The sequence below is a fragment of the Fistularia commersonii genome, chromosome 20 (genome assembly GCF_037954325.1).
Source record: "Fistularia commersonii isolate RoL2024-O1a breed Wild chromosome 20, RoL_Fcom_v1.0, whole genome shotgun sequence".
Taxonomy (NCBI): Eukaryota; Metazoa; Chordata; class Actinopteri; order Syngnathiformes; family Fistulariidae; genus Fistularia; species Fistularia commersonii.
The window spans coordinates 14,316,011-14,340,091 of NC_141303.1; the positions used below are offsets into that span (position 1 = coordinate 14,316,011).

Below are 24,081 nucleotides of genomic sequence, written 5' to 3' on the forward strand. Positions count from 1 at the left end.
TCGTTGTCACCGTTGTAGCCATGACCAATGAATGTCGAGAGGAGTCCTTTTTTCTTGGGGTTTGGATGTTGTAGTCCTGATGATCTTGGGGTATGACTGTCATCGCATTGTCGTGGGGTATACATGTTGTAGTCTGGGACGGGGACTGGCCAGTGGAACCCCAAAATACTTTGCGGATTACGATGATGATGACGACTGTCGAGGGTGGTTCTCTTGGTTTTTTGTTAAAGAACTCCATGGTTGAATGATTGTACAATGTTGTGTTCGATGTGTGACACTAACCTGCACAGTTAGCCCTAACAGTGAACTTGAGGGTGCACTCCCACCTTAAGACAACCAAGAGAGACACTCCCTGAGTTTTCCACTGTTTGTTGTCTGTTGAATTAAAACCAGCAATTTATTCTTGACTCCGATTGTTGTTTTGCTAAGCCCCCGGTCGCCACAATAGTGTAGTAATGTTGTCTGGGGTATACATATTGTCATCTTCCTAGTGCCATGGGATATGAATACTTTAGTCCTGTTGTTAGGACATTGTCGTGTTCTTGTTATTGCGTTGTATGAATAGTGTATTTTGTAAATGTTGTAGTCCTGTTGTTGTGAATTATGGATATTGTAGTTTTATGAGACCCCAGTGTGGGCCGCTGGGGTGGGGGGGTTATGCGCTCCACTCGGGCTCCGCCGGTGTTGCATTGTGGGAGCTGTAGTCCTCGGCGCGGCGTGGGCATCGGAGCCGGCTTTCCCCGCCTCCAGAGCCGGGCGCTCCGCCGCGCGTCCGCCCCGAATGCAGACAAAGGCAGCTCCGGAGCGCAGGCCGTTTCCTCAGGTATCCACGGGACGCGGCCGGTCCCCGGAGGCGCGTCCACAGCGCCCTCCAGCGGGGCTCGGCCCGAACAGCCGGTCGGATCCCGCCGGGCGTCCGGACCGTCTCCATCTCTGACACGCACCTCCGGCGCGCACTTTCACACCGCCTCTCCGACTCCGGCTCCGGGTCCAGGTCCTCCATGAGGGTCCGGTGTGCGCTCCCCACTCCCGGGGCCACCGTGGAGTCCGCCGGAAGATCGTCCCGTCTTTGTTCGGAGAGCCTTTGAAATATTCACAAGTTGTCATGTCATCGCCGACCCGCGGCGCAGGCGGAGGTCCAGCCCAGCCGCAACTGCGCACAGATTGAGCGCGCTTTGCGAGTTTTTGCGGGCTTCCTGCTACGGAGGGGGCTTTTCCAGGACCGGGGGGGCTCTTCCAGGACCGGGGGGGGCTCTTCCAGGACCGAGGACTTTGCTCCAGAGTTGTGTTGTTGGTAAGCCCTGGGTGTGGTTCCCGCCGCGGAGCGCGGCTTCCCTCGCCGCGGAGCGCAGCTCCCCCCGCCGCGGAGCGCCCAGAGCCCGCATCCCCGGAGGCGCCGGCCGGTCCCGCAACGGACCCGCACCGGACCATGTTCCAGAGAGCAGACGCGGTCCCGGCGTACGGGTCCCTACCGCCCTCCACGGCGGAGCGCGTCTTGTCCCTCGGCAGCGGCGGCGCGCTGTACGGACGCACCATGCCCGCTGCGGCCAACAGGTCCGGACCGGGACGCCTCGACAGGAAAGTTGCGTGCTGCGAAAAGTGCTCCGCGACCCTCGTCGCCCTGAAGAAACAAGCCCTGAGTCTGGCCGTCCACCACCAGTTCTCCTGCAAGGTCAGTGCACGCCGCTGTGGAGCTTCTGCCACTTAACATCTGAAGAGTCGGGGGACAAATAGGACAAATAAATGTGCAGGTTGGCTGATGTTAGGTTGAGGTTCCTGAGTTGATGTTCTCACTGGTAAATAGCTGCTTCACTTAGAAAATAGGATCTGCTCCTGGACCGTTGCCGGTCGGCGAGAGGAGCGGAACCGGTCCAGGGGTTGGACCCATGGACTCTATTTTCTCGTGTGATGAGAAGTCGGAGCAACCGGGAGCAGACATCAGAGATGCGAGCGGGTCAGGCTCCTTCAGCCTGCGGCACATGGAGATCATTAGATGTGTGGTGGTTTGGTCCAGACGCAGCAGACAAGGAACACACACGTTACAGATGGAAAGAGCCCGCGTCTGTCACACACACCTCAGCTGACTGAATATCTGATAGTGTCCCTCAACAGGGACCGCTGTCCTCCCGGTGGAGACCACCACCAGGCTGAAGGAGATAAGCCCGCTGCCTCCTGGCAGGTTATTGATCTGGGATAGATGTGGGAGAAACAGCGTGGCGGTTTGATGTCACTTTTCCTCGGCGGCTTTGAAGGTCCATCCCGTTCCTTATCGGCTCGCAGAAGCTGTGCGACGTGACCGCCACGTCCAGGGGACGATTTGCTCGGCTCCTACCTCACGATGGTTAGAGTGGACCAGAACATTACTCTCAGCGCTTTGAGATGTTCCGGTACTGTAGTCCTGCAGCCCCCTGGAGCTGGGCTGGCAGGGGGTGTGTGGGCGGCTGAGGGACGGGGCGATCGGGGAGATGTTAGCATGCAGGCCTGCTGGATCTGACAACAGAGTCACAACAGGCCAACAACTCAACATGACAGCAGTAACTGAGAAAACACTTCTCTCTATATATACCTCTGTCTGTCTCTCTCTCTCGCACACACACACACACACACACACACACACACACACACACACACACACACACACTCGCATACACTCACTCACTCACTCACTCACTCACTCACTCACTCACATACTTTCATACTCACACTCATACACTCACATTCACTCACAGACACAGACACACACACACACACACACACACATATGCGTGCGCACACACACACACACACACACACACACACACACACACACACACACACACACGCTCTCAGCGCTCATTGAGTAACAGGCAGGGTCTGGGGTCTTGTCTGTGATTGGTCCAGACTGCACTTAACTAATGGTGTCACTTTACATCACTTCATCTGCTATCAGTACTCTGAGGACCTTCTTCTGGACACACACACACACACACACACACACACACACACACACACACACACACACACACAAACTCATGTGTGGACCCTCAGGGGCCTCTGTAACACCCAGGTCCGGCCTCAGCTCTCACTTTTATGACTTTTCTCCAGCACATGCGGTTATATGTCCCTGGCCAGCTGATGTTCTGAAGAGGTCCATGTCAGACTCAAAGATCCATCTGTCCTTCTCTGGAAGGCCCTGCAGATGTGGTTGCCTGTTTCTCCACCACGTGTCAGCTATTGTGAAGATGAAGTTGGAGGTCCATGAGGGTGTCAGGACAAGTTGAAGCCATTCCCGTGGCCCAGGGACCCGCAAGCTAAGATATCCTACTCCTGCCTCGGGCTCCTCACGCTTTGTCATCATTTGTGAAGCTGCGGGTAGGAATGATGCAGATGAGCCGTGTCTGCTTTTGGGTCTTATTTGTCTGGATGAACCGCGTAGGCACTAATGCTGCTCTGCAATGTACCGAAAGCAGGTCAGGCCAGTCTCCATCTCCATCTCCATCTCCATCTCCATCTCCATCTCCATCTCCATCTCCATCTCCATCTCCATCTCCATCTCCATCTCCATCTCCATCTCCATCCTCATCTTGATGGTGGTGGGAACGATAACTTGTGCGTTGCCACTGGCAGGGTTGTCACAGATGGTGTGCTGCCTCAGGGCTTCCAGGTTGCGCACAGATAACACACACACTTAGGAGGGCTAAAGAATCAGCAGTTCAGGAGAACCTCCTTGTGTGTGTGTGTACCTGTGTATGACGTGATGCTGGTCAAGCAGTAATCGAGGTCTTCCCCCTGTCCTGCAGGACTCGTGCGACCTGCCGGCGTTTCTCCATGATAATCTGCGTATCCACAGCCGCTGGAGCTCAGAGTATCGGGACAGGGAGGGGGACCCGTCTCCCTGTGGCTCCTGCGGCTCCGACCTTTGGCAGCTCAAACAGGAGGCGGTCCACGAGGCTGTCAGCCGCCGCCGGCCCGTCGAGGCCCCCTACGGCGATGGGGCGAGGGATACCAGCACGTCCGCACATCAGCCGCCTGGTCAGACCCACGGCCCTCATAGCCCGCAGAGCCCGAGGACCCCCCAGAGGACCCCCCAAAGGACCCCCCAGAGGACCCCCCAGAGGACCCCCCAGACCCTCAGACGGAAGCTCCCCAACCTCACCATGGACCGCTGGGTGGAGGAGCAGCAGCAGCTGGCTGCAGTGAAGTCCTGCAGTGATGGTGTCACCTTCCACCCCCACCGTCAGGTACCTTGAAAGCCTCCTCTTAACATTAAATCACAGGATCCTCAAGCCCCCCCCCACCTGCCCGGCTTTTTAATGAGTGATATGGGCCTTTACCCCCCCCCACGGTGTCAGCCAGATACAGATTGATTTCATCACGGCCCAACGGCCCAGACATTGTTTAAAAGTACTTTTGCTAATGGGATGGAATCAGCCCATAATTTACTCTTGTCATAAAAGCCAGCAAGTCAGAAAGCACTTGTGATCAATAGTGTGCGTGTGTGTGTGTATGTGTGTGTGGAGGGCCAGTCATATTTAACGATATGCATTAGTGTGATGGAAGCCATCTCAACCTCCCAGGTCCAAAATGTAAAGCGTGATCCTCGCTGAGGTCCTCTGGAGTGGGACTGATCTGCTGCTCCCCGTCCTGCTAATTCATTAGCCTGCCTGGGATTTACAGCCATGCGGCAGGCAGTGTATTCAGGCTTTGTGGAGGGAGGAGTCGGTCCTGGAGAGGAGACAGGCGGTACAGAAGGACGACCGGAGCAAAACGAAAGGACAAGAAAGTAAAAATCCAAATCCGACCTCGTGTATTAAGGAGACGGTAGGACGAGGCGCAGGATAGCCTCCGTCCCGCCTTCGGCCGCTCACGTTAGCAACCGCCTGCATCTGCTGGATGCTGGACGTCCTCCGGCTCTAATTGGCCGCTCATGGTTGGGATCAGAAGGAGATGTTGTTATCGCGCTCCGAGAGCCGCTCTGGAGAACACGCTGGGCTCCTTTGCCTCCAGCCTCAATGACTTCATCCCAGCCACTGCACATGCAGCCAGAATAGCTGATGAGCCTTGTGTGTGTGTGTGTGTGTGTGTGTGTGTGTGGGTGTGTAGACACACACCCTTGAGTGGATGTGCGTGCGCGTTCACGTGTGTGTCAGAGGGCCCTTTTCATTATCTGAGTCATAGTTCAAAACACACACACACACACACACACACACACACATGGACACATAACCGCAACAACAGTGGCTGCAAATGCTGTATTGCATCACGTGGCCCTGCGAGGGAGGAGGGCGCGTTTACCAACGGCCTTTTGCAGACCGTCGGGAGCCTGAGGCGGCCATGTTGGAAATGTCTCTGAGCTTCTCGGCGTTCTGGAGGTCCAACTCTTTAGCGCAGATGAGTGTAGGCCCCTCCTGCGACCACGCTTCCAGCCACCCTGTCCTGAGAACAACCAATCAGGGTGACTTCTGCTGCCAATCGGCGCCATTTGCTGAATCACAGCGACACCACAGGTGGCGGCGCCTGGGCGGCCTTGGTTTGGAAGGTCAGACAGATATCCTTCTGAATGAAGACGCTTTCCACGGCTTCATGAAGCCTCCAGGAGCAGAAGGACACCAGGGGAAGAAGAGCTTCCATTACTGGAAGCCACAGATTGAAAAGCACTGTTGGGTTTTTAAATGATTTTGTGGGACAGAAATATGTGATCATGTGACGAGCTGATGGACCGGGTGCTGCACGCGGACACACACACACACACACACACACATACACTGTGTTTGCAGTGTGTATTGGGGTATTGCTAACACAATCTCTCCCTCCAGGGCACCAGTGAAGGAGCTTCAAACTGCAGAGAGGCTGGAATGGTTCAGTCCACCTCCAAGATCCCTCACATCTCCAGGGTGGTCACCATTGCTAACTCGGCTGCCATGTCCTTCCTGGCCAGGTAAGGTCCTCTCTTGGTATCGACACGAGTCTGCGGTTCCTCGCTATCTTCACAAATCCATCTTTTCGCTCCCCTTAAATAAAACAGCATCAGGGAAACTTTCCTAAAATATTCATCCTCGAGCTTTGCCGTGTATTTCCATATTCTGTGGCTCCATCTTCACGTATCATTAGGGTGCTATCGGTGTGTGGGATTCATGCATCGCGGATTCCCTTTCATAAAGACCCCCCGGCCGTTCCTGCCATATGCACGGAAACCAGGCTTTGCAAACTTTCAGAGGAACTGCAATAAGCTCAAAGAGCAGGTCCAGCGTGAGCCTCTGGGCCTGTTCTTTGCGGTCCGTGAGGAGACCACGGTAACGCCTCGGTGCCTTCATCCTCCAGGGCGGCCGAGAAGCTCAACCTGACTTCCAGGAGGAGAGGCCAGGCTTCGGATCCCGCCGCCCCCGCCCATCTCTCCACCTGTTTCAGGGAGGTCGTCCAGAAAAACCCTCCGCCCGTCCCCTCCTGCCTGCTGCAAGCTGCCACCAGGACCAAGGACGCGTCCAGTGTTGCCAAGGTAGCCGCACGTGGCAGGAGACACATTCTGTCAGAACCTCTCCAGCCTCTCTGGGCCGGGAGCGGTTGTGAACATGCCGCTAATAATTCCATTCTGCAGCTCCGCATTTGGCTTCAGACCTTCAGCCTGTCATTTGTTCACGCTTTAGAAGGAACATTCATATGTTATCAGCCATCTGAGAAGAAGTGAAGGGTTTGCAGTGTCAAGCATCTCCGCAGACACCATGAAGGTGGAACATCCACCTCCACCCTGCATTGTACTGTCCCTGCGATGAAGCTGTCGTGGTCGTGGATGTGGCGGTAACACTGGGTGTGTCGATTAGCACGGCCGCATGGAGGTCTCGCGCGCTTTTAGGGCTCCGGGCTCGCATTGTCCAACCCACCGGGGCTTTTGTGAGAGGAGCGTGTTCTCTCAGGGTTCTCCTGCGTCCTGCCACAGGTGTGAGTGAGAGCGGCCCCTTGGCGGGCAGGGATTGGCTCTAGCGCCCTCAAACCGAGCTGACAAATGGAGGTTGACCAAGAAGAAAGGGTCAGACCCTGCAGCTGGTGAAGGTGGACTCGTCCACCACAGGCGGCATGAAGGGACCTTGACCCGGTGCGGCTCTGTCTTGTAATGGCAAAACACGGTTTGCGGCATCGTGCAAGGAACATGACGTGTTTCACAGCTCCTTGAGGAGCTGGCGCTCGGGGTCGGAGCTGGCCCGGACGTCCTTAACGTGCGGACGCAGGCAGGCTCTGGCTCCTCCCATCTTCACCCGCAAGCATCTGGGAAGCCTCTTCTAACCTCAGATTGCTTGGTAAAGACATCACCGTGCATTTGGGGCAGATCCAGTGTCAGGGCTCTGTTATGATACAGTTATGTGGGGATAATGCCTCCATCTTGTCTGCTCCCCCAAGGAAACCGCCCGGATCGATACGGCCGCCTGCCCGGTCCAAGATGGACTCTGGGGTTAATTCTAGAATTTCAGACGAGCGGGACGGACCGCATCCCGCCGCGCTCTCAGCTCGGCTCGGCTCCGCGGCGTGGCCAAATGCGAGTGTTTGCCGGTCGAAGCGCATCCTGAATAATTTAGCTTCACAAACAGAGTGTGAAACCTGTTCGGTAGGACCTGGAGACACGTCTGGCATGAGCTTTTCCAGTCGGGACTCTTCCGACGGGGGCCGATAAGCTGGCAGATGATGTACCGCCGGCCCGCACGGCTCCAGCCCGCCGCCATCGGCACGATCGGGGAGCCGAACGCTCATCAAATATGTATGGGCTTTAATTCTCGATTCACTCCTTTATCTGCCGCCTCTGCGAGCGGCAGGAAGCGGGCGGGAGGCTCTTTAAGTGCGTGTCAGTCAGGATGGTGGTGGATTTAAGGGCCGCCCCCCCGCCACCACCCCGCAAGGAGCTGCATTAAGGAATTAATGTCTTGACATGCAGGCGGGATCCATCGGCGTGCACGTGAAGAGCGCGGATCTCCGGTGTCCCGCCTGCCTTTGTGCCTGACGGAGAAGGTCTTATCTCAGCTCCTTCTCCTCTCCGACGCAGAGGGAAAACACAGCCGTGAATTATTGTGTCGCGCGAATCCGACCGCGGATTAAAAGCCGACAGACGGGATGCGGACGTCCTTCTTGTCTTTGTTCCACGAGGCTCCCGTTTCAGGAAGACGACGAGGCTCCGCAGAAGCTCGGCCTTGTGCCGCCGAGCAGCGGGGCGTCGGCCTGAAGTAACTCCTAATATCCAAGCCCGAATATCACTCCAAATACCCGTTCACCTCCTCCATCGGAGACCGTCGGACCTTTGGAGTAAAGACGGGCTAGAGATGCAGGTGCTCCAGCCTGGGCTCCTCATGCAGATGTTAGTATGGAGGCAAGGAGCAGCCTGGATATAGGGATGTGCCGAAAAACCAGAGGCGTTCCCTTAGAACAGTGGTTCTTAACCTTGTTGGAGGTACTGAACCCCACCTGTTTTACATGCGCATTCACCGAACCCTTCTTTATTGGATCGAGGATCGTTTCGTCGATGGGTACAAAGAACAGGCGGAGTAGCCTTTTCATGGAATCTGGCTCCCTTCACCTTGAATTCAGCAAGCGCTATGTTCTTGTAGCTCCCATCTCCACGCAGCTGAAGGAAGCCTTCCCTTAGTTTTGCCGGTGCCGGACTAGAATTGCTCATCTTGTCATTCCAAATCATGCAGTTAGGACATCGATTCCAATCCGGTTCCGTCATACATGTGAATCCGTATCGTACGTGTTCTTCCGACCGCTTTCTTTTTTTGCCCGACATAATTAGTATGAAGGGATTAAAATATTAAGAAAGAAATCACATGACGTACCATCACGACAGTCACAAGTTACTACAACTGAGCGCGCCAAAATCCCCGCGGCACGGATAGGCCGAGCTATGTAGCGTGATCACCTGCGGCCAGTGATGTCATCACCAATGTGTGTCTTGACCTCCGCCGAACCCCTGAGACTGACTCACCGAACCCCCGGGGTTCGATCGAACCCAGGTTAAGAACCACTGCCTTAGAATGAAGAGTGAAAAGTATAAGTGCAAACAGCAGCAGAGTCAGGAGGGGGGGGGGGGGGTAACACCTGACCGTGGAGGTGTTAATTAAGCTGAACACATTGAGGCAGGAGCTCCAACCATACATGAGATCTCCATGAAGCAGGCTAGCTGTGGTGTCTCCTCTGTCCCCAGCTCAGAGTGGTGCTGAGGGTGGACCCCGCCCGGCCCGAGGACCGCGGCCAGCCCCCCGTCCTCGCCATCGACCCGTCCAAGAGGAGGGTCACCGTCATGGAGCCGGCCTTCCAGAACCAGAGTCACGGCGGCGCCGTGCCGGGCAGGGACGGGAGGACGCCGCTGAAGACCTTCAGCTTCGACGCCGCTTATCCTCAGGAGTCCAGCCAGGTCTGCTCAGCTTCTGGAGATAATCTCAATGTGTCCGATGGGTTTCGTGCAGGTATGGGTCGCGTGGGGCAGCTTTGGTGGCATCGACGTAAGGACCGGGCCCAGTCCCTGTGCAGAACATAAGATAAGAGAAGATATACTTTACTGATACCCATAGGGGGAATTCAACAATAACAGTATCAATAAATTTGGGTATGAATATAAATAGAGAGACGACCACAAATAAATGAACAGCATGGTGAACAACAACAAGGATAAGAATAGACAACAGAATGGAAAAAGATGACAGCAAGTGTGAGAATAGACGACCAAATCCACAACAAGAAGGATGAGAGCATAAACGCATTGAGAATAGCAATGACAAAAAGTAACAGGATGCAAATGGGGTGACAGACGACTGAGTTGGGGCCTTTGAATGAGTGAGGTAGTGAGGTTTTGGTCGCACTGATGCTCAGAGTTGTGTGACGTCCAGGCTGCCGATGCAGAACACCCCGATGCGTCCGGCAGCGCTCCGTCTTACAAACGCCGGGCTCCTCGGCCTCTGAGCGGGATTTCTGTCTGAGCGCCGCCGGGCTTCCTCGCCCGCTCCGCGCCATCCCGCGGACGCTCCCGTGACCTGAAAACCGATCCGGCGCCGAAGATCCGCCTCAGTCCGTCAATTCCATTCTCCATCCTCCGAGCTCCGCTTACAGCGCGTGAGCCCGGGGGAGCGGAGACCTTCGGACCGGCTCCATCTGCTGCTGAGCGTACCTTCGGTGATTCATGAGTAATAAGACGCCGGCGGTCGTCTGCCCCGCAGGCCGAGGCTGGCGCTGGCGTCCTGGTTGACGTCATCCGTTGTGTGCTGAGCGGGAGCGATGGCTGCCTTCTGGGCTTGGGATGTGCTGATGTGGGTGAGTAATGGAGTAATGGGCTGTGGGTTCAAATCTTAAAACGGGAGGGGGGGAAGCTTTTATCTGCACCCCCCTTGAACCCTCCCACCCCCAGTTATTCAGGTTTTCATCACTTAACTCCCTCCATTTTCTCCCCGCCCTCCTCTCCTCCTGCATTTTTGTCCTCTACCTTCCACTTTTACTATATCTACCCCCCTTTTCACCGCCATTCATCTGCCTCCCTTTTCTTTATAAATAAAAACCCGGTCATCAATTATGCATGGAGCCGTGTGTGACGGGCGAGATGTCCGGAGCGTGTTCTGCAGGAAACCTCAGACATCTCCTCCTGCTCTGCTGCAGCTGGGAGTTCAGGAGGGACAGCCGGCAAAATGGACTGTAAAATGTTGCTATTAGAGATATGGAAGCCTGCACTTAGGGATTTAATAGGTTTGCAGAATGCACACACACACACACACACACACACACGAAGGGCAGGGTCTCCTTGGAGCTGCTTTTTCACATGACGCCACTCTCCGTAAGTCTGATTGAATTACGCGGCCGGTGCATGTGGCTCCCGGCCAACGGGTATCAATCACCCCCCCCCACCCCACCCCCCCCACCCCGGGCGGGTCTGGGGGCTGGATGGCCGGCTCGGCCTTTAACCGGCCTAAACCAATTCTCCCACTCCGCTTCAATTAGATTTGGGCTGAGAACGGCGGAGCAGACCCCAAACCCACAGATGAGGCCACAGCAGTCCGTCCAGGACGAGTGTCTGCTGGGCGGGGACATTTCTACAACAATAAATCATTCTTCATTCAATCCACTACATACACACATACAGGCTGAAAAAAAGGACTCGATCAGGGAGGGAATGGACGTTTGTGAACAGCGTCTGAACCCACGGCGGAACCAAAATAACATCTTCACCAGTGGAAGTGGATTTTAGGGTCCTGTTCCTGTTTCCTGAGTGAACCCAGTAGATTACCTGTCCAGTATTTGTCTCCTAACGTGCCCAGGATGGGAGTGTGTGTTCTTTGTCCAGCTGGAAAGTGTGTGTATTCTGGTCTGCTCCGTGGGTCAGCGGTATTGGGTGACTCCTGTAGATCTGCTGTTCTCCTTGCATCCTGTGAACAATACCTTCACGTCCAGATGCGTGTGTGTGTGTGTGTGTGTGTGTGTGTGTGTGTGCGCTGCATCCTCAGGGTCTTGGTCCAGCATGGTGGGAGGTGACGAGAGCGTCCAGAGGCTCGGCCTGATCCCCTGCGCCATCTCTTGGCTCTACAGCGCCATCGAGCGGCGGAGGGAGAAGACGTGGACGGACCTGAGTGTGTCCGTGTCGGCCGTGGAGCTGTGCTGTGGTGAGGAGGACACGCTGAGAGACCTGCTGGGGGAGGTGGTCCCCTCCTCAGGAGGCATCCAAGATAGCCCCAGGGCCCACATCAGGGTGCAGGACGACCCCGTCCACGGCGTACAGGTGGGGGACGACTGTGAGGGTCCAAGGAGGCTCCCCTTATTACAAGAATGCAGGAAGACCTCTTGGTTATATAGAGTGTACACACACACACACCACACACACACACACACAGGATCAGGCTTTACATCCAGGAAGCACCTTCTCCACAGATCTGTCAGAGGAGGCTCTCAAACCAGCTTTCACTCCACTTTTCCTTCTGGCTGCAGCTTCGCAACCACAACCGGGTGAAGGCTCCCACCGCGGAGCGCGCGGCCTCCCTCCTGGACGCAGCCATCACGGCACGCCGCCACAGTGACTTCACCACGTTCTTGTGCCACAGCTCCATCATGTTCTTCACCCTCCACGTCCAGCCTCCTCGCACAGAGAGCAGCGCCGTTGGAAAAGGTCGCTACCAGATATTCGTCACCCGTCTCCCCGAACTTGCCGGTTCCCCAGAACCTCTTCCTTCGAAACCCATCGCTCACATAGGTCGACGTTCTGAACCGCTTTTTTTCTTGGCTCCTGTCTGCCAGGCTCTCGTGGCCCCACCAAGCTGACCCTGGTAGATGTCTGCAGTGGCATGAGAGGGGGGGCTGGACACTGCAAAAATAAGCCTCCCCATTCGGAACTGGGCCCCGTCGTCCTGGCTCTGCTGAGCGGACAGAAAACAGTCCCCAAAAGGTAAGGAGTTAGCTGAGATGATCTTGCCCTGTGGCCTCGACTCAAGATCTGCGACAAGACAGGAGCAGAAAATGAATTTTGTGGAGGCGGTTTATGGTTTGAAGCTTCAGCCGCGTCTGCCCTGATCTGGGGTCCGACGCGCAAACTGTGTCGTCAGTTATGAACTGACGGTGATTTCCATTTGTCCTTGTTGGCGATGGAGTTTCTGACTGCTGGCTGTGTGTCTGTCCAGGGGAAGTAAGCTGACAATGCTCCTCCAAGAAGCCCTGGGTCACGTAAACTGCCACGTCACGGTTGTTGCTCAGGTTGCAAATTCCCTCGCAAACCTCCAAGAGACCTTCTCCACGATCCAGCTGGCGTCTCGGATCCGAAGGACACAAAGAAGGACGAAGGTAGAGTAGATGTTCTGCTAAGTCATAACTGTCAAACAAGAGAATCTTGACAACTTAAAAGCAAATTTAAATCCCCAGCCTGTTTGCCCTATGTGAAAGCACTTGGCCAATCACAAGTTTGGACCGGGCGGGTTCAACACAAGGGCTTACCAATAGTGAGTAAATAATGCACAACGCTGCTTTGGCTAGGTTTAGCCACAGCTTGTCATCTCTCACCTATTTCTGGGTCTCACTTTAAAATTCAAGCTTCTAGCAGGAAGTCTAACTGTGAGGACCCGCAGCACTTTTTCTGGGTCCACTAGCGTGTTTGGACTCTGGTTATGATTCAGATCCATCTGGATATCTGGAATGAACGTAGGGCCATTGGCCAGGTTGCCTTGCTGATCGGCGCCATCGACCTTGTAGTCATTAGCGCTATCGCTTCATAAGTCAACATTTTGTACGTCAAATACACTTGAGTCCCTCTGCCAACATTGCATTTCATCCCTGATCCACAGCAATCTGCCTCCTGTTCCCCGTGTGGAAGGAGTCTGACCCGAGACAAGCGGGGACGTCCTCCAATGTCTCTGCGGGCTTTCCACTCCACAGAGGAGGTGGATGCCGACGTGTGTCGTTTCCATCTGCGCCGGGACCTGGACGAACACTCCAGCAGCGACCAGTCCTGCGACACCGTCATCCAGATTGACTCGGACGGGCTGATACAGGCCAGAGCCGCCCCGAGGTCGGCGCAGCCGGAGTTTGTACCCATCATACCGTCTTTGCCCCCCCACAAGGCCGACACGGACGATCCGGAGTTCGCGGCGTTGCTCCAGGAGCTGCTGCGAATCCCTCAGCTTCACGGAGAGAAGAAGAAAGAGGAGGCCATTCAAGGGCATATCGAGGCACTAAAAGCAGAGATGAAGCAGCCGGAGAGGGACTGCCTCAAATGTGACACATTTGCGGAGCTTCAGGAACGTTTGGGCTGCATTGATGGAAAAGAAGCAACCACGGAGATCCTCAAAGCCTCCTCGAAGGCCCTCTCTGTCCACAGGGTCTCGAGCCAATCGCAACCCCGGACAGGAACCGGGAAACCGTCCGAAACGGTGGACGCCGCCCAAACGGTGAATCAAAGGCTCGCTTGCAACCAGACGTGCGTCGGAGAGAAACCGACCGACGGCTCCTTCCCTGAAGACAGTTTCCAGAGGGAGGACTCTGGTCTCTACGACTGCGAGGACTGCAGTGCGACCAGCTCCAGCGAGGAACCGTCCAACCAAACGCTCAGCCTCTGTCACACCGAGACACCTAAAACCGGGTCTCAAAAGTCCAGCGGTAAAGTCTCATCTCAGGGCTCTGATCCACAGGAAAAGGCCGCAAACTCCGACGGGCGCCGGGGGACCCACGAAGGAGCCGATTGGTTCAAACCGGACAAAAGGACCTCACCTGTTGGAAAAAGTTCTCCCATCTCTCCTCCGTCCTCCTGCTCCTCTTCACATTCCCTGGCCACTACCGTCGTGGTCGGGGACGTCCTACCTAATCGCCCCGCGGAGGATGTGAAGGAGATGAAGGCCACCATCACCGTGACAGTTCAACAGCCTCTGGACCTGAAGGGTCAGGACGAACTCGTCTTTTCAATGGTGGAGGAGGTGACCATCAGTGGAGCGTTAAGCGCGGGCAGGACGGGAGGAAACATCATTTGTATCAGAGACATGCAGTCTCAGACGCAAGTCCAAGGCTCTGCGAGCTCCCAGCCGATCAGAATCATCAGCAATGTCGGTGAGGAATCTGCCGCTACGTTTTCATCCAGCATCACCAGGATGGCACCTCCCCATCCTGGAGCCACGGAGACAAGCTCTGAAAACCCCCAGGGTCCATCGAGAAGGGACAAAGGTATCCTGCCATCATTTATTAACCCGATGCTGATAAATGCGGACATGGACATCGGAAAGGAAAAAGCGGGTCCTCGGGACGGCGTCCCAGGAGGGGAGCAGACATTTTCTGAGCTCAAAGGAAAGAGATTCAAATGTCAAGACGGTAAGCGAGTTCTCGAGAGGAAAACCGGCCCTTGCTCCTCCGAGACCGTCGGCGTGAAACCTGACGTGAAACGTGACACCGTTTTCAGCGACAAAACGGCGCTTCAGGACTCGGCCTTCTGCGACGAAACTGTGAAAAACAAAATATCTGGAAAGAGGCCAAGACATTCAGAGAAGATCCCCCCGGGGTGTGCCGGGCATGTTTACTCCTGTAACACTCCGAGGGGGTCGTCGGGGGGAGAAAGCGCCCGCGGGCGTACGGGGAATAACGGGATCGTCTGTGCTTCACCGGGTTGCCACGATACTGCCTCCGCCTCCTTTCACACGGGTAGCTTGCCCAGAGGCTGGCAAAATGCCGGCAACCAGGCAAGCCACCGTGTTGGTCACGTGACGGACGACCCCCGAGACTCCAATGGGGTGACATCATCCACCCCGTGCAGCCCAGGGGTAACTCTAGAGAGGAGGCAGGGCAGACACCGCCTGGCGAACCACGGCCTCCACGTGTCCTCCCCGAAACATGGAGCAGATCGCGGCCAGAGAGCCGGCAGCCCCCCCGCGAAGGGTACCGGATCGTGGTTCGATCTCTCGAACTCCGGCGCAAAGACCGACAGTTGTCCCGGGACGCCGAGTTCCCCCACCGACAGCAGCAGGCTTTTTAACATCAAACTCGAGCAGCTGACCTGCAGGGCCGGTTCCCTCGGGAGGAGCCCGAGGAACTTCCTGTCCTTGGACCGGGGCAACGGCGTCACCTCGATGAGCTCCAAGGGGAGTTTCGAAGGCGCTGGCAAGGTGGCTCGTAAAGGGAGCACTGAAGGGGACTGTACTTTGCCAAGAGCCGGCAAGAGTCCCCGGAAGAGCCGACACCCTAACCGGAGTCATGATCCCCTACCTTCGGAAAACACCCCGCAATCCTCCAGGCCGGCTCGTCCCATGCTCTCAGCTGTCGGGAAGCTAAAGATGGCTTCCCCCAAAGTCCGTCGTCTGTCCGCCCCAAGTATCAAGAACCTCAGCCTCCCCACCAAATGCCTGCAGCAGGCCATCAACCGCAGCGCCAGCCTTTCCCCCGACAGCAAAGGTGTCAACTATGAGCGGATGTCCTCCTTTCTCTCCTCTTCCCCGCCGCGGTCCTATCACTCCATCAGCCGGACTCCTAGCCAAAGCTCCACTTGCTCCTCCTCCAAATCGGCGATCCAGGGATTCGCCAATGGCCGGATCGCAGACCTCTTCAAGAAGAAGCCCGCCAGCCCCCCCCCCGGCGGCCTGGACCAAATGTATGCTCTTCCCTCCCCGTACAGCCGGGTCACTTCTCCCCGCTCACCCGGCCACACGAGCGGACACGCGAGTGACACCACCAGTGTGCTGAGTGGAGATCTGCCGCCAGCCATGGGGAAAACGTCCCTGCATTTCTCAAACAGAAATAGCAATCTGAGCAGCGGCTATGACAGCCTGCTGCGGGACAGCGAGACCACAGGAAGCGGCACCTCTACCCGAGACTCGGTCAGCGACAGGAGCGCCTCCCTGCTCAGCGTGGCTCGCAGTAGCAGATCATCTCGGAGGAGAGGCAACCCAGGTAGGACCTCCGTAAACGAGTCACAAGCGGCCGGTGTCGAGGCGGCTCAACACCAGAGACGGTTCCATATCCGACCGCCGAGCGCAGCTTGAGACATTCGGCGAAGTATGATGAGGTCGTACGGGTCTACGATGATAGGTCTTCTTGCTCGTAGCCTTATGGAAGTGTGTGAAGAACCAACAGCGGTAACCTGAAGGACACGCGCCCGTGAGTTCACTGTGGGGAGGCATCAGCCGACAGCGGGCCTCCCTCCAACCACAGGGTTGGCGGTGCAATCCTTGGCGCCTCCTGTCCGCATGCTGAACTGTCTTAGGGCAGGACGCGTAGCTCCTGGTTTGCTCAGCCTCGCGCGGCGTGTAAACGGGTGAATGCCATCCAGTGTGAAGCACGTTGAAGCCGCCGGGTGATGAACCATGATCTCAGAGGAGACCATCCAGCTCTGTGTTTGCGCTTCACCGCCGTCAATTCATTTATCATTCATTCATTTGTCAATCTGGTGCATCTGGAAATGTTTTCTGGAGGACCTTTTGCATGAATGTGTGGTTCCACTCCTGGGAGGTGTACCGGAGAGCAGATGAGATGAATGCAGCCAGACGACCTTCGTCTCATTTCCAGTTTTCACACCGATGTTTTGTTGTGAAAACAAGCTGTGGTTCACTACCCATGGACCCATAACATCTTTTATTCTCCCGATGATCTCTGAACAACGTGTAAACATACTTCTTGGGACCATATCTTCACCATTCTGCTCTGTGTGTGAAATGAGACTCATAACACTTTAATGGGCTGATCTGAGACATCAGGAGAATGCAGTCACACCTTCTTCTCACCATGTACAAGCTCAAATCATTAATACCTCTACAGCAGGACAGAGGCTGGAAAATGATCAATGCGTATGTATGAGTGTGTGTGTGTGTGTGTGTGTGTGAGTGTGTGTGTAACTTTGTGTTTGTGTGCAGCTTGTGCAATCAGATGCGGGTACATTTGATAGGTTATCATCCCTTTCATCTAACCCTCTCCTCGGTATCCTCTTCTCGCATACCGTCTTACTTCCTGTCCTCTTCCCCTCCATCCATAAACCTCCTCCAGACCTCCTGCCTGGCAGCTCCAACCTCAGCATCCATCTCCCCAGATTTTCTCCATCCCTCCTCTGTCACTGTCCAAACCATCTCGGTGTGACTTTGCCAACCCTACCTTCATCTGTACTCCTGTCTTCTCTTCAGTCCCTTCAATGTCCCACTTCTTCTTTGCTGACCTCTTTCTCTGTCTATACTCCTGCACTTCCTCATCCCACCACCAAGTCTCCTCGGCTACTTTCCTTCCAGATGACACACCAAGTACTTTCCTACTTGTCTCCCTGACAGCACTAGCTGTAGTTGTCCAATCATCTGGAAGTTCTCCCTGACCACCCAGAGCCTTTGTCAACTCCTCCCTGAAAACCATACAACACTCCTTCCCTTTCAGCTTCCACCACTTTGTCCACTTGATCTTCCTTGTCACCAGAGTCATCCTACAAACCAGCATACTATGCTGTCTGGCAGCACTCTCACCAACAACTACTTTGCAGTCACTGATCTCCTTCAGGTTACCTCGTCTATGCAAGATGTAGTCCGTGTGCATGATCCTACCTCAGCTCTTATAAGTTACCCCATGTTCCTGCCTTTTCTGGAAAAAAGTATTCACTCCAGCCATTTCCATCCTTTTTGCAAAGTCTACCACCATCTGTCCCTCTGCACTCCTATCCTGGATACCAAACCTGCCCACCACTTCTACATCGCCTCCGTTTCACCTCCGGTCACCTGGTCTGCTGGAATATGTGTCCAGGAGACCAGGATTGACCTCCTCTTCATCATGTCAACCAGTTTACAGCTTTTCCTGTCATCGTCCCACTTCTTTGTCCCGGACTTTTCTCTCTCTGCCTATGGGCATGCCTTCCATCGTTCGGGACAGAAGCCATTGGCCTGACACACGCATTTAGTTCGCCACAGGTTTGAGGTTGTACGCCTTACCTGACTCAGCCCTCAGCATCCATCTGGGCTTTGGACAGACCTGAGGAGAAGGCTGGCTCGTGACCCCTTGGAGCTGTGCTACACCCTCAAGCTGAAAACTGAAAAAGGCCACCTTTTTGTTGGAAAAGATAGGGAAGATTGTGCACTTTGAAGAGAATATGTACATTTGACCTCCTGGAGGTGGTGGTGGTGCCTACAGATCTGCCACATACCATCCGCTCACGCTGCTTTGTGATTGTTCTTGCTCCAGGGTCCCACCAGCGCCGCCCCTCCCACGACGCCCCTTCCTCCATGCGGCGCTCCACCAGTGGACTGCGACCCCGCTGGCCGGAGCGTGGGATCCCCGAGGCCTATGAGATCAAGGTGTACGAGATTGACGGTGCGCCGCGGATGCAGAACGGAGCAGGTGCTGCCATACATCTCATTTTTGAAGGAGGTTCAGCGGGCCTGGTGTCAAACCCGACCTCTCGTTGATCTCTATCGGAAACCAGCGGGGATCCATACCTCGATGTTTCCGCTTTAGGTTTGGAAAGCACCTCTCGGCATGGGGTGAAGTACATACGTGACCTCCTTTAGGTGATCTGACTTCTGTTGATCTGAGTTCTTATAGGGTCATTTGAATTCAGAGCTGCTTGACGTGCATCTCCACAGTTTGTTTTACCTCTAGAAGTGAAGGATGTCTCTGCAGGGGGAAAGCATGCACACCTTCTGACTTCTGCACATGAAACCAAAACCACAATTTTTTTACCAGAAGAAAATTGTATATTGTTTGTATATTCAGATATTTGCGTTCCTCTTTTAACTGAAGACACCTTCACTTGAAGGGGCCTGCAGCGGAAGATACTTTTGGAAGAGAGTTGTATCTACTTTCTTTGTCATTTTCTTTTATTTCTTGCTGACTGTCAGGCGAGCTCTTCTGCTTCTTAGTCACGCTCCTCTTCCTCATTGTGTTTCCCTGGATGGAGGCTGACGTTGTTGAGAACTCTAGTCAAAGACCACAGGACAAACACGGAGGAGCCGTGAGCTAGCGGCCTCTGTGCCGCCGTGTCAGGAGAGGCAGCGCCACAGATTTGACAAGCCGCCCCTCCCCGCTTTCACCGTGGAGACGCCTGGAAGGAGAACGCGGTGCATCTGGTGATGTGATGTCCCCTGGACGAGGCCCGGCCTCCTGAGACCCACCTCCCCCAGACTCAGGCTCGGCTTCTTTGATACAATTTTAATGACCACATGGGGGAAACTGGGTCAATGCGGGAGAACAAAGATGCACACTATAAGGAGGAGACCATCTTCTGCGCTGATGATGATATCATATTGAGGGAAACATCAACATCAGGCTCTCCCTGCTTCCACAAAGACTTTCATTAGTCCCTTTTTAAATGACGGAGATAATCATGTCGAAGGCTCACTGCAACCAAAGTGGAATAATAGTCAAGTTGCGTATTAGCCTGTAGACATGGAGGTCCCCAGAGAGTGTGTGTGAGTGTGTGTTCTCCATATATGGGTGTGTGTGTGTGTGTGTTTGTGTGAGTGCAGCAGATGTTATTGTTTTTAATGAGAGGAGTGAAATAGGGCAGGACTTTCTTAGGCAGGAAGAAGGAGAACATCTTTCAAATAACGCCTCCTCATTAATCAACTGCTTTACTGACATTATTGAAATGTGTGTGTGTGTGTGTGTGTGTGTGTGTGTGCTTGTTCACAGGGACCTCCCTGCTTCAGCACCAGGCTGGGGTGTTTGGAGTGCTGGCAGCGGAGGATGTCCGAGGCTCGGGCCAAACGCGTCCTTCTGAGGAACGAGCTGGAGAAGGTCCAAAGCCTCCTCGAGCTGCAGCTAGACGCCTGGAGCCCTGATTGTGAGTGTGTGTGTGTGTGTGTGTGTGTGTGTGTGTGTGTGTGTGCTTGTGTGTGAGTGAGTGGGTGGGTGTGAGTGTGTGTGTGAGCTAGGGAGCCATCCAGAGTTAGGGTTTGTAGTCCCATACCTTCTCAAGCATCATCTCAGCACCAAGGGGAGGCTGCAGGAGTCCAGCCCAGGACCTGACAGGTGGCTTCCAGAATCTCTGAGCTTCTGGAGACCAGAGGTGCAGAACGTCTCCATACACCCTCTCGGAGGAGAGGTGATGAAGGTCTGACGGTTAAGTTGGACGGTTAGGGATGTGTCAGTCCAACGGACCTCTGTCCTCAGGCATCCAGTATCTCCATGCTGACCCTCTGGTGTCCAGCAGTGATGTCTCTGCGCCAGCGAAGGTTGCGATGCTTCCAGCCTTGGAGACGATGGATGTGCGCTCCAAGCTCGGGTCACGGGAGGTTCATGTCAGATGAGTGTGACGTGATCTTCCAGAGGCTGGAACAAATCCCGAGCGAGATCCCAAGAGGAGCACCCTGAAGGCTCAGTCCCACTTAATCCGTCCTTAAGTCACCGAGATCCCTCCAACATCACACCTCACGGGACCTCCAGGATTACCATGTGCTTCAAGGAGTGGGGTTGGAAGTGTCACCAGCAGAAGTCTGACGTTTCCTGCAACTTTAGAAGAACTTTCAGATTTAAAAGAGACAATCTGGTCCCAGTAGTTCCATCACAAATAGAAGACTCTGATGCAGGAACTGCGTGTCCCTCGACAGGAGCTGGATGGAGACCAGGGTCGCCTCTGGACCTGCCAGCATCGGTCTCAGAAGATACACCCTCCAGGTTCATCTGGGAAGGTGAGGGTGGTCGAGGAGCATCAGCTAGAAGGAAAGGAAAGGTGGAGGAGACGGAGGCGACGGCAGCCATGGTACCTGCTTTGGAGACCCTGAGGAGACGACAGGAGGAAGAGCTGGAGATGTGGAGGTTCTCTTTGGGAGTGACGAGGAAGGAGTCCATCAGAGGGACAACACGTGGTAGATGTTCAGGAGGCGGTTTGGACATGGACAGAGGAGGGATGGAGAAGATTGAAGTAGAAGGATGCTGAGGTTGGAGGAGGTCTGGAAGAAGACCTGAGAGGAGGTTTATGAATGGAAGGGAGGAGGACAGGAATGTAGGTGATCTGAGAGGAGAAGGCTAGATGGAAGCAGATGATTTGCTGAGAGTTAGATGGAGGCAGATGATTGGTTGTGGCTCCTGAAGAGAGCATACAGATATTCTTGGATGTAAGAGGAGTCCATGTCTGGATGCAGACAGCTCTGCTGTGAATGTGTGATGTTCTTCAAAGTGCAGATCCAGGATCCGTCCAGCTCTGTGGACCTTTTTACTCATGGGTGAAGTGTGTCTTCTCTGTGCTCCTGCAGCTGACACGGAGCGGACGCTGGACGTGGACTCCCCGGAGCTCCTGGAGGCCCTGGAGGGGTGGACATCTGGGTCGGAGAGGAGGCCAACGCCAAGGCGGTCACCTGCTCGGATAACATCGACGGGAGATGCCACCAGAGATGGTGACTTGTGACAGAGGAGATCCTTGAGGAACCCCGGCTCCTGTAGCGAGAACTGAAATGTTAGCTAGTTTAATAGGTCACCTCCACCTTTCCGTGTTCGACGAGGCACCTTCTGCCCATCACTGACTTCACTGAGCCCACACCTTCCCCTCCGCCTGCTGCTCTGGACGTGCACTGTTCTCCATTCCACGGAGCTCCAAGAAGTTCCTCCTCTCGGCCCAGAGGTTCCTCTACGTGACCATCACAAACACTCGTGACTTAGAACAACGAGCTTCTGGGATGAGAGGAGGAACATCTTCTAGGGGAGAAAGCAGGTCCCGTCGCCAGCTCGAGATTTGATAACGATTGACTAGGAGGACTGAGAACCTCCACGGCCACACAGGGTAAGATCTTCAGCTTCTGTCTGATACTGGAGGACACATGATGAACTTCAGTTCGTGAAGATCTCACACAGGAAACAACTTGAATACCTACAGAACCCCAACTTGGACCCCTCCTTTCAGAGGTTGCTTCTCCAGAGCCGCAAGACTGTTGTGTTTCCATGGTTCCAACATTGTCCATCTCCATCTTCAGGTTCAACCTTCTGCTTCTGATTCATTTTGCTTGAAGTGCTGCATCTCCACCTCTTCGTCTTCGTCTTGGTCTCCGTCTTCTTATCAGTGTCTGCAGCCTCCGCTTGTGAAATGAACTGTTTTCCTTCATGCCAATTTCAGATTAGGGCTCTTCTCAAAGGTGGTCCTGAGACACCAGGAGACCCTGAATGTCCCCCAGGGATCTCCAGCAACAGATTCTGGAGATTCACTTTGGTTCATCAGAACGAATGATCACTGGTATTATTTGTCAGTGAGGAATCGGGGAGGATTATTTCCGGGACTCTTTGAGGATTGCGATTATTTCCTGGAGAGATCTGGACGACCTCGCCTTTGTCTCCTGCAGCCTTCAGCCTTCATCCCAGTGACCGGATGCAGGACTGGAGAAGAGCGGAGATCAGAAGATGCCGGACGTCCACTCGCTCCATGAGACGTCCTCTAATCCGGACGCCGTCCAGGCCCCGACTCTCCAGGGAGGAGACGCAGACCTTCATGTGGTCTACGTGAGCTCCCTGGAAAAAAGGACATTTGGGACATTGATGTACTTATTGATTGATGACTTCACCTATAATTATGATTCCAAGCTCTCTCAGAGACATTTTGGTCCTTCAGCCGTCCCTCACATCCTCAGGGTGACCACTTCACACCCAGGTTCTTCTGTGGGATGAGACAGGGATCAACAAGAGTCAGGTCCTGCAGAGCCACAGCATGTTTCCTCCTCAGAGTCCACCCGGAGCCATCGGGTCACCGGTGTCCTTCTCGACGTCAGGGATCGATCCTCTCCCGATCGATTGTCGGAGATGAAATCGTCGAGATGGTTCAGGAGGAGGGCCGTGCGCAGATACGGCCGGGAGACATTATTGATCCCGTGCGATCGGGACCCAGCATTGATCGGCGGCGGATGAATGACCTCCACGCTGGGTTCCATGCTGCCATCAGATCCAGAGACCTTCTCAAAACCGACGTTTGCCTTAAGAACCGTTTGTCATCCTGATCCAGAGGCGTCAGATTGATCCCGATCCCACCACAACCCCGGCTGAAGGTCTGGGTGCTGACAACATCTCCACACCTCATGAAGGTCCCCGGTGCTCTCCATCATTATTGTGATTTGGGTCCAGAAGGAGGAGACAGGAGGTTTGAGTCCTCTAGCAGGAACCTGTCTGACCCATCACTGCTCCTAGAGATAAATGTACTTCATGAGGTCCTCCGGTGGAGGAGAATTCACCTGAGCATGGGCAACACACACACGCACACACACACACACACACACACACAGAAACTGTCTGTTTGTTTTGTGAAGCCTGTAGATGTTTGTATCCATGGATGTTAATAAAACAGCTCTTTGTAACTGCAGACCTCCAACATCCTGACGTCTGAACATTAAACTCCACCCTGCTCCTGGTCCTGGTTCTCAAACGTGTTCCAAAGTACTGGAGGAGGCTGTTCTCCAGCTCTGGGTTAGAAGGTCATGTGTGTTGCAGAGTTTAGCCCTGGATGACTCATTAAACACACACACACACACACACACACACACACACACACTCCTTCTGCCCCACTTCCTCTGTGTTGAGCCTCATCCTGGGTTTCAACCAATCAGCTGAGCCCATCTGAAGATGTCCTCCTGGTGAGGATGAGGAGCAGTCACACACTCACAGGGTCAGAGGCTGGTGGGTTGCAGGACCGGGAGAAGGTCAAGGAGCAACCAGCAAGTAAAGTCAGCTGAGATAGAA

At 54.6% G+C, this 24,081-nt stretch overlaps 1 protein-coding gene across 1 annotated transcript; it reads left to right on the top strand.

Moving 5' to 3' along the window:
* Positions 1–657: 657 nt before the first annotated feature.
* Positions 658–23,704, top strand: LOC147223050 (kinesin-like protein KIF26B). The gene is made up of 15 exons (XM_086167621.1): positions 658–823; positions 1,326–1,672; positions 3,780–4,220; positions 5,796–5,917; positions 6,301–6,475; positions 9,164–9,373; positions 10,173–10,266; positions 11,448–11,719; positions 11,926–12,103; positions 12,232–12,379; positions 12,612–12,771; positions 13,269–16,350; positions 18,610–18,724; positions 20,059–20,209; positions 21,621–23,704. Exons 1-14 carry the CDS (start codon positions 658–660, stop codon positions 20,144–20,146), a joined length of 5,598 nt encoding a protein of 1,865 aa, XP_086023747.1. The 3' UTR covers positions 20,147–20,209; positions 21,621–23,704.
* The last annotated feature ends 377 nt before the right edge of the window (positions 23,705–24,081 follow it).